Here is a 10,648-nt window from a genome sequence, read left to right on the forward strand (position 1 = left end):
AGCAAAATTTAGTTCAATCCTCACAGGAAAAAAATGGAAATTCAATGAAATAGGGGCCTTTCAAGAATTCTTGATGAAAAGACCAGATGTGAATAGCAAATTTGATTTTGAAATATAAGAATTAACAGAAACATGAAAAGGTAAACAGGAAAGACAAGTCATAAATAACTTGCTAAAATTAAACTGTTTACTTTCCTATAAGGAAACATAATTTTTTTAACTCATGATATTTTTCTCAATATTAGAGCAGTTGCAGGGAATATATAAATATAAATAAATATATATAAATATAAATATATAATATATATATATTCTCTCTCCTCATATACAGAGGCACACGCATATGCATACCCACACAGACACAACTACACACATGGTACAGGGTGAGGTGAATATGAAGGGATGATATCTAAAAAACTAAATTAAGTGGTGAGAAAAGAATATATTGGAAGAATGAGAAAAGTAGAAACAGAAGGGGTAAATTATCTCACATAAAAGAGGCAAGGTAAAGTTTTTACACTGGAGGGGAAAAGAGGGGATGAGAGAGGGAATGAGTGAAACTTACTCTCATCAGATTTGACTTAAAGAATGAGTAGCATGCACACTCTATTGGGTATGAAAATCTACCTAAGCCTACAGGAAAGTAAGGGGGAAGAAGATAAGCAGGGATGGAGGGAAAAGAGAAGGGAGGGCAAATGGTAGGAGGAGGCAATTAGAAGTAAACACTTTTGAGAAGGGATAGTGTCAAAGGAGAGAATAGAATAAATGATAAGCAGCATAGGATGGAGGAAAATATACTTACTCGGTCACAACATGACTTTTACAGAAGTGTTTGGTACAACTGCACATATATAACCTAAATCAAATTGCTTTCCTTCTCAATGGACATGTGTGGAGAGGGAAGAAAGGAGGGAACTTGGAAATCAAAGTTTGAAAATAATTGTTAAAAATTGTTTGTACATGCATCTGAGAAATAAGTCAAACAGTCAATAGGGTATAGAAATCTATCTTGCCCTGCAAGACAATAGAGGGGAAGGGCATAAGGGAGATACAGTGACAGAAGGGAGGGCAGATGGGGGAAGGAGCAATCACAATGAACACTCTCTTGAAGTTGGGGGAGGAGAGGGATGGGGAGAAAATTTGGAACTCAAAATCTTCTGGAAATGAATGATGAAAACTAAAATAAAATTAATTCCTAAAACAAAACCAGAAAAAACATTAATGGAAAGAAACATGAAATCATAGCTCATATAAATAAAAGCAATTTCAAGAGATTATCTGTTTAGAATTTTGTCTTTGTTTCCTCCTTCTACTTTTGTGGAGCTTGGGTGCTGTAGTTATAACCCTTAAAACAATATACTGTATTATTAGTAAATAATGATAATTGACAACAATAATGGCTAATATATTGCCTGTAATGTGTTAACTGCATTACACATATTATCTCATTTGATTCTCACAATCCTAAATGTTAAGTACTATTATTATGATCATTGTACAATTGAGGAAACTGAGGTAAATGGAGGTTACATGACTTGCCTAAATTCATACATCTAGTAAATGTCTGATAGAATTTGGACTTGGTTTTCTAACTCTAAATCTGAAATTCCATAATATTCATATACTTCAGTATACTTTAAACTCAGAGGACACTTCAGAACAAAAGTTGAAGAAACTTTGATTCACTAAAAAAACCGAACCAACTTCAGCAGTCCTAAACTGGTTTGAACTGGTGTAAACAAGTTTTGGCTCCTTGTGACTGGTGTGAATCTACTTTTTGCTAGTTTGAACTAGTTCTGCCTGATATGAAGAGGTCTTTAATGTTTTAAAGCAGTTTAAGCTGCCCTTAATTGGTTTTGATTTGGTTGAACCAATTTAAACTGCATTGAACTGGTTTGGAATGGTTTGAATCATTTTGAGATTTAGAAACTGCTCCAAACAAGACTTGACTGGTTTGAACAGCTTTTAAACTGGATTGAACTGGTTTAGGCCTGTTTTAACTTTTCATGGTTGGTTTACACTGGTTTAATTTGGAGTAATCTGTTTGAAATGGACTGAATTGATTTTGACTAATTTGAACTGGTTTTCACCATTTTTAAATTGAGTTTAAGCTTACTATATAAAAACCTTGATCAATGAAGTTTTTAAAGTTTTAATCAAGTTGCTCTCTTTGATTTGAGGAACAGAATATCATCAGAGAACAAGGAATTGAAAATATGATCCAGCTAAGGTAAACATTGACTAGTTCTTGTTTCCCAGAGTTACAAAAAATTCCTAAAGTTACTGAATTTATACTGGATAAGTAGTCATTAGTATTCACAGTTTCCAGCAATGGAGAGGAACCAGAAACAATGAGAAATTGCAGGTCTTGCTAAGGGTCACTCAGTCAATATTTGACAGGAAGGGTTCAGAACCCAGGGTTTTCTGACTCAAAACCAGCACTCTAACAAGTGGTTCATGCTTATTAAATTTTTGTGTATTAAGACATAAACAAAAATAAATTCATATACAGAGGGAGAAGTGAATGGAAACACTAGGTAAGACAGAGATTATAGATCAATCTGTAAAGCATACAAAGAATACAAGTTTAACATGAAGAAAGTGAAACTATATTTTAAAATAAACATCACTCAATGCCATGGTCCATATTTGGAGAAGAGCCCAAACACCATTTTGAAGAATAGCCCCTAGGACATCTGACTTGTTCCCTTGCTTATAAGCAGGCAACAGAGCCTTAGGAATCAAGTCAAGAAATGCCCTCTCTGGGACTTATTAAAAGCCCTTACCCTAGAATAACAGGTACATGATGTTGTAATCTGACTCAATCAAAGGACACCATCTGAACTGAGTTGAGGCACAGGTCCAAACTACAGAAGCTTTATCTGTTGGGACAGCAGAGCTACTCCCTCAGGAATATAGCTCTTATTATTTTCATTCTTCCTAGAAGGCAATAAAACCTAAACCTGGAAAGATCCTTCATTAATACTCTTTTTTGCATTTTTCCTATTGTCACTTTTTCTCAAAACTTGGTAAATTCTGAGTTCCTCTAGCTATAGACTCATCTTTGCTTCCCATTGCTGGCCAGGAGAGGCTGATTCAGAGAGAATAAGGTAAGATAAGCAACTTCTTGATAAGCAGCTTCTTCTCTTTCCTCACAAATGGGAGAAAGAGAAATGCAATGGGCCTATGATACCTCAGTATGTTCATGAGCTGTGACCATACCTGCCCAATTAAACCATCAGGGAAGCTAAACCTTACCAAAAACAGATGCACCCCTAACCATCTCATCACAAGAATCCAATCCCATGCTTCTCGCTGGTAGAAAATGAAAGTTTTCCAACACAAGTTTCCACCTGATCATTTCAGACTTTCAGCTGACCATAGAAGAGCCTATGGAATTCAGGACTGAACTACTTTCTCCTTGAGAGGTAAGTGAGGAACTGTGTGTTCTACCTCAGAGAGTCACACAGTTCTGAATCTGTATTTGCTTGAGGGAGAGGAAATAGAGGGGGGTTAGGATAGAAAGAAAATAGGATCTAAAATTCTCTTTTCTAAATTAAGGAAACAATGGGAGCACAGGGGCCTCATAATGAAGAAGTCTTTGACATCTGTGTACATATCTTTCTCCTTTACCCTCAAATTCTCCCAAAGAAGCATAGCCCCATTGCTAAAAAGAAACGTGAGAACAAGTGAGTGGCGGGAATTGCTCCAGGATCACCCATGCATGGAGTTGCATTCTAACCTGACACTAGAACCCATATCTCTTTAGAGTACCTTAGTTTCTGACATCTGTAACAGGATTTCCTGTTATAATCAACCCCTTGGACTGCACTTCACCATGTTTCAACAACTCACACTACATCTTCCCCAAATACCCAAACTGGAATATTTAATAAGTTTTATTTTTGAAAAACAGTTTCTCAGACTCAATACCCACACAAAACTCTATGTCCATAGAAATACTTGAATATCTGCTAGCCTCCCAGACAGTTTCTGGTGTTAACTAATGGTAAGAAGGATCTCCAAGAGACTGTATTCTTATATCTCACAATTTACAATAGATATTTAAGACTTTGTAGAAATTCTCCTAAAAGAAGCCTGTTGTCTTTGTGCAATAGAAAACTCCAATTTTGGTCAGTAAACTGATCTAAAATAACATAAGCACAGTAAAAAAGAAAAGAAAAAAAGATGGAAAAAGAAGCTAAAGTAGGGTTTTTATTTTATATCAATTTACTCAAGTCTTCTGATGAATGCTATTACAAACTAGATAATACTCCAGGGGGTCTTGGGATTCTGTCTTTAGTTCCCACCTGGAATGGAGGTTGTTGGATGCTCCAAAATTTTGCTTTTGTTTTTTCCTGATTATGTGTATAAGTCACAATTGGCCCACTATTGATAGCAATTGCTTTCTGTCTCAGGAAGCGCTGAGATACAACAGTCTCTGATGGCTTCTGAAGTCCCCCAGGTGGCCTCTACATACTCTAGTGCACTATCTATAGTACTATATTCCTATTAAATGTATTTCAATCTCTGAAAAGCCATATTCCCAATCTACCTCTGCTCCAAATCACCATCACTCCCCCACTACATAGAGGAGATCAAAGAAAAGTTCTAGGACATTTTTCTTTCCATGAATACCTTCTTTTTTTTCTATACCTCTTCCTATTATCATTCCTGTAATATGGTAGTGAAGGGTAGGAGAAGGCAAAAAATATAAATGTGATTTTCATATATAAATTCCTTTTCTCCTTAGAAGTGAATATATTCTCAAAGGATGTTTGTATAAGTATGTGAGGTGTCTCAGAATAAATCCACTCCTTAAACATTAGGCTCATATATTTAGAGCTCAACTAATCAAAAACTCTCATTTTGAAGATGAAGAAAATTGGGACTATAGAAGTTAAACAATTTACTCTAGATCAGACATGTTACTTCCTAACTCTTAGGTGTTCAAATTAGGGTAATATCATCCAACTGGCAGCATAGTAATAGGTTAGAAACTATATATAACAATAATACTATGACATAAGGGTAAAGTGAAAAAACAGATATTTACAAGACAAAGAACAGCTAGTGTTTATATGGCTTTTTTTAGTGCTTTCAAAGGACTTTACACATTTAACCCACCTTATCCTCACAATCAAATTCTGAGGTATGTGTTATTATTATCACCATTCTATAAATGGCAAAGCAGCTTGGCAACACAGTGGATAAAATGTGAGGCATGGAATCAGTAAGACCTGAGTTCAAGTCTGGCCTCAAACATTTACTATCAGTGAGACCAAGGAGTTCACTCAACCCTATTTATCTCAGTATCCTCATCTTGTAAAATGCAGTGGAGAAGGAAATGGGAAAGCACTCCACTATCTCTGTAAGAACACCCTAAATGAGATCAGAAAGAGTTGGACATGACTGAAAATGGCTGAACAATAATAGATAAGAAAACTGATGCAGAGAGATGTTAAATGACTTGCCAAGACTACAGTTAAGTCTTTGAGGCAGAATTCAGATTCAGGTCTTCCTTCCTCGAAGCCAACAGTTAAAACCAATATGCCACATAGTAAACCACATGCAGAAAGAATGAACTTCATTTTACTCTTTCAATTCCTTATTTCACGCAAATTTTCCTTATTCTTATTTCCATCCCCATGTTTTGTCATACGTACATTAAAACATTAAATTAATTATCATCTTTATCACCATTTCATAATTATGTCATATCACAGGCTCCACTCTTCTGAGAGGAAAAGAAAGAACATTTCATCATTTTTCTAGCCTCATCTCTGGATTTGGGGTAAAGAAGAATAACACCATTCCTTCACCTTCCAGTGTTTGTCTCCTCCTGAACTAAGGCCTTGGGAAGACCCCATCCTAAAGTTAAACTCTTATGGACATTGACAACCTATCTGCACTCATTCTTTGATGATTAACACATTCTTCATGTCATTCTGAACCACAACCACCCCTGTTATCTTTCAAATCCTGTATTGGGCACTCCATTGTCCAATTCCTTATTCCCACTCCTCATGATCTAATTTTACCAATTTTTCACTGTGAAGTTACCCGTGCCTTCTACTGTTTCCTCTAAAATACTGCTCCATAGGTAACAAAGTATCTATTATCTTTAAGATATTTCTTTCCCATACTTTCCACCTTCCAGCTCTCTATAATAGCCATCTCCTTCCTAGTTACACACAATCCCTAGCCTCCCTTTCCAGCACCAGCTTTATTTTCATTCATTTCCTCACCTCACTGATCCAAATGGTCTTCCCCTACTTCCCTGACTCAGTAATCTCTCCTCCTCTGAGGCTCACTCAAACCTTACCAACTAACCAATCAAAATTCTGGAAACCATTGGTAAATAATCTTGGAAACACATCCCTTCTTTTCAAAATGAGTTCAGTGACTGATTTTTAGAGTACAATCTATAAAATGTACATACATAACTTCTATTTCGTACCGATAGGAACACAATCATGCCATACTCCCACAAAGTTACTGCAAAATTGGGCTATCCCAGGCCCTTAAACTTTGGGGGGGGTTAAGTTTCTTGGACAAATCTTGGGACTAAATGTTGTGGAAAACCACCTGTTTGCCATAAACATATACTGATGCGAGGGATGATTGGGGGGTGGGGGGGATGGCCTGCTGAGTAATATTTAATTTGTCAAGATGAGTTTTCTATTTTCTGTCACTGGAATGAAGCAGTCTTCTCAATTACCTTTCATTTACAATTAATATATTATTTCCTGGTTTTTATGCAAACAGGATCAAAGAGATGTTGACACATGAGCAGAAAGAAAATTGTTTAATAACAGACTGACATTTCTTTGCACTTCTCTCATAACAATTCTATACCTTAATTTTGCACACAGAAGCAGACCCACTTAGTGACCTGTGTCATTGATAGCCACTCCGCCTGAAGTTTGTGCATGACCTGTGGGTAGAAGATTTTAGTAAGTCTAATTTTTCCTTTGGTTCGCCAAGAGTCAGAACTCTTTTTTTCTTCCGGCACTGTTTCCATGAATAGGTCAGCTGGCCAACTTATTCTCAAGAACTATGTGGAGCCATGACCTATCTAATAAAAATTAGTGGACTTTTTTATCGCACCCCTGCAATCCTGCCTTTTTTCACTTGGTCTAGCTATGGTTTATTAAACATTAGTGAAGGGAATTTTGCACCATAGAGTTGGCTTTCCAATAGAAAATATAAAAATATATACACAACATATTTAAAGAAACAATGTTTAATAATACTGCAAAGGATAATTAAAATGTTTTCATTTGCCAAACAAGTGTAAGACTCCGACTCTCCCTCCTGATCCTTCGAAGTCTGCCCACAAAACTCCAGGCATAGGATCAATCTGAACAAAGGAGTCATAGAACACATATAGTTGAATTTCTTTATCCTCCCGTTGGTAGGAAAATAATTCTCACTCCATACTCAATACTCTAAAACGGTAATTCACAAGGTATTATGTTCTGCAAACCTTTCCTACGGCAAAATGTGTTGTGAATCACTGGGATGCTTTAATATAGAAGTGTTTGCAATAACTATAGTAATTTTTGCCCCAAAACTAAAAAGTAAGAAGTACATTGTGTACTTACATTCATAAATTTTAAAATTTATTTTACTTGTAATTTGAAAACTTTAAATATAAAATAATAAATTTGTTTTTATAAAATAATTGCCAATAGATTATTTGAAATATACTATAAAAATTAAAAGGAATCAGCCATATCTCATACTCACACTAATATCTAGAAAATTTCATATTAAATTAATTTTAAATTTTCATTTAACACAAATAATATCCTTAGTTAAATAAATAAGGACTTGAAAGTGATTTAACCCTTGTGGTGGTTTATAAGCAATTTGATGACAGGTTGTGACATGGAAAGAAATGTTGGTCACAAGAGGCAGAATTTGAGAAAATTTTTGCACAGAAATAACCAAAATGATTATGTACATAATCATAACAGTTTTGAATTACTGCAGAAATAAACCTATGAAGGTTCAAAAATACACAGCTTGTTGTCACAGGAGAAAAATACATTTGTAATAAAATTGGCCAATTATTACCTGCTCAAAGAGCCTTCAGAGAATTTTTAGTCTGAACCCCTTGGACAACTGCCACAAATACAGAAGGTGTTAGAAAGCCATTAAATGGAAACAACTGCTCCAGAAGAAGAGGTGGAAAGGTGAGTTTACAGATTAATACTCTAAGTGAAGTTGGGGTGAAGACTCATAAACCAGGCAGAGAATTCAGTCCTGCCTGTCTTGCCATTATCATGGATATTCAACTTTTCAAACTACAGGTAATCTCTCATGAAATTGGATGAGTAGATTTATCAAAAAGCACCAGAAAAAAAAAAAAGATATTGCTGTCACTGGACCATGAAACCTTTTTTCTCTGACCCTTAACCTCAATACCTCTTTCTCTCACAACTATCAATCTTCCTGGTCCATCCTCACACAAATTCCCACCATCTGAGTTTTAGAGGAAAAGAAAAACAAAATAAGAGGGATGCAACACAAAAATATAAATTCATAAAATTATGGGACATGAAGAAATAGAAGCCTAATTGTATCTATTCAGTTTTCTTCTCCTTATCATTCCTCTCCAAAATTCATCCAACTATCCCTGGCATCTTGATCTTCATATTTGCAAAAATATAATCAATTAAATATATATGTGTATATATATAATCTATACGTATTAATTACCTTTACGCAGTACACAACAAAAGTTACAAATGCAAGCAAGAATTTAAAAATCCTAAAACAAGTAAAATTCTGAAGAAAATACAAAAGAATAATGTCATTCCAGTACTCCAAATACTTAATATATTTAACATGGGTTTATGCCTTATAATAGTTCTGTTGAGAGGTTTGTACAGATGCACATATTCTCAATTAATCCATCAGCTTTACCTGGCTAATTTGGTGGTCATCTTTGTCAATTGTTAGAGAAGAAATATTTTTATCAGAAAGCAAGCTGAATAACTGTTGCCATGAATACATTTGGTCTATGGGAAGGCTCTGACCTTATTGACTTAACATGTACTGACTTTTGGTGTCCTGTAACATCATACATTTATAGTATTCATGGATATGTGGGGCCTGTGTATTATCTCTCTATTTTGATCCAGGAACAAGAGAGCCTGTGCAATGGAACTCTGGAATACAACCTTGGAGACGAGTTTTGTCCTCATTGGAATTCTCCAAGATAGTAAGTACCCTGGACTGGTTTGTGCTGCAATCACATTCCTCTACCTAGTGGCTGTGATCTGCAATGGCCTTTTGCTCCTGTTGGTTGCGATGGACAAGAGGCTCCATGTGCCTATGTACTTCTTGATCAGCCAGCTCTCACTTATGGATGTGCTCTATACAAGTACCGTTTCTCCCAAAACATTTGTGGATTACCTGCGTGGACAGAGCACTATCTCTTTGTCAGGCTGTGGATTTCAGATTTTTATGATACTGATAATTGGAGGTGCTGAAGACACCCTGTTGGCTTTCATGTCATATGACCGCTTTGTGGCCATTAGACATCCTCTCAAGTATACGATCTTGATGAGACCAAAAGTTTGCTGGTCCATGGTGGCCACATCCTGGCTTGTGGCAACTGTGAATGCCCTTGTATACACCATATACACTATGCACTTCCCTTTCTGTAAAAACAGGGAGATAAGACATCTGCTCTGTGAGATTCCTCCTTTATTGAAGCTGGCATGTATTGACACCACAAAGTACGAGTTCATGGTATACACAATGGGTATGACATTGACCCTCATTCCCCTCTCTACTATCCTTGCCTCCTATACGCTAGTTTTGACTACTGTGTTTAACATGCCCTCAAAACAGGGGAGACAGAAAGCTCTCCTTACCTGCTCATCCCATCTGACAGTGGTTGGGCTCTACTATGGAAATGTAGTGTTGATATACGTCCTGCCCAGTGCTTACCACAGCCCTCAGAGGGACAATATCTTCTCTGTGTTCTATACCATTGTTACTCCAGCCCTGAACCCCCTGATCTATAGTCTGAGAAACAAGGATATACTGGGAGCCCTGAAGAATTTTCTAGGGAAAGGCCCCTCAATACCAAAATTGTAGAATTCTGAACAGGCATCTGCTTGATCTTCCAGCTGAGAGCTAGTAGCTAACAATTTCTCTCTAAGCTTGCTTCTGTCTAACTTGAACATCTCATGGGGCACCTTAATCAAATTTTTTCCTTTTCATTCTTCAACACTACTGCATTTTATACATAGGTAATTCAAGATGTGAAAGGCATTTGCAGAAGCAAAATAAGTTAAATTCTAGAGAGGTACAAACTATGTGAGCTCTCTAATTCATAGAAATAACTGTGCCCAGGTAACAAAATTGACACTTCTTAACGCATTCTAGAATTTTTCTAAGGAACTGTCATGAAAAACAGCAACTTCAGGGTTGAAGAATACACTTTTCCAGTTTTGAAAACTAACATAAAATGTGTCCCTCTATAGTCATGTGGCAAAGTTAGATTCCTGGGAACGTTATGGGGATTAGAAGGAGGTATTTTTCATATCCAATCAATTTAAATTCCTGTATTTCTTGGAGACTTTAGGCCTTAGCTTTGTTATGCATTGTAAAAGTACTTCCTATAACA

At 36.2% G+C, this 10,648-nt stretch overlaps 1 protein-coding gene across 1 annotated transcript; it reads left to right on the top strand.

Moving 5' to 3' along the window:
• The first annotated feature begins 9,171 nt into the window (after window positions 1–9,171).
• Window positions 9,172–10,116, top strand: LOC140527536 (olfactory receptor 2AG1-like). The gene has a single exon (XM_072644542.1). The coding sequence runs from the start codon at window positions 9,172–9,174 to the stop codon at window positions 10,114–10,116; it is 945 nt and encodes a 314-aa protein (XP_072500643.1).
• Window positions 10,117–10,648: the final 532 nt, after the last annotated feature.

Source organism: Notamacropus eugenii, chromosome 1 (assembly GCF_028372415.1).
Source record: "Notamacropus eugenii isolate mMacEug1 chromosome 1, mMacEug1.pri_v2, whole genome shotgun sequence".
Taxonomy (NCBI): domain Eukaryota; kingdom Metazoa; phylum Chordata; class Mammalia; order Diprotodontia; family Macropodidae; genus Notamacropus; species Notamacropus eugenii.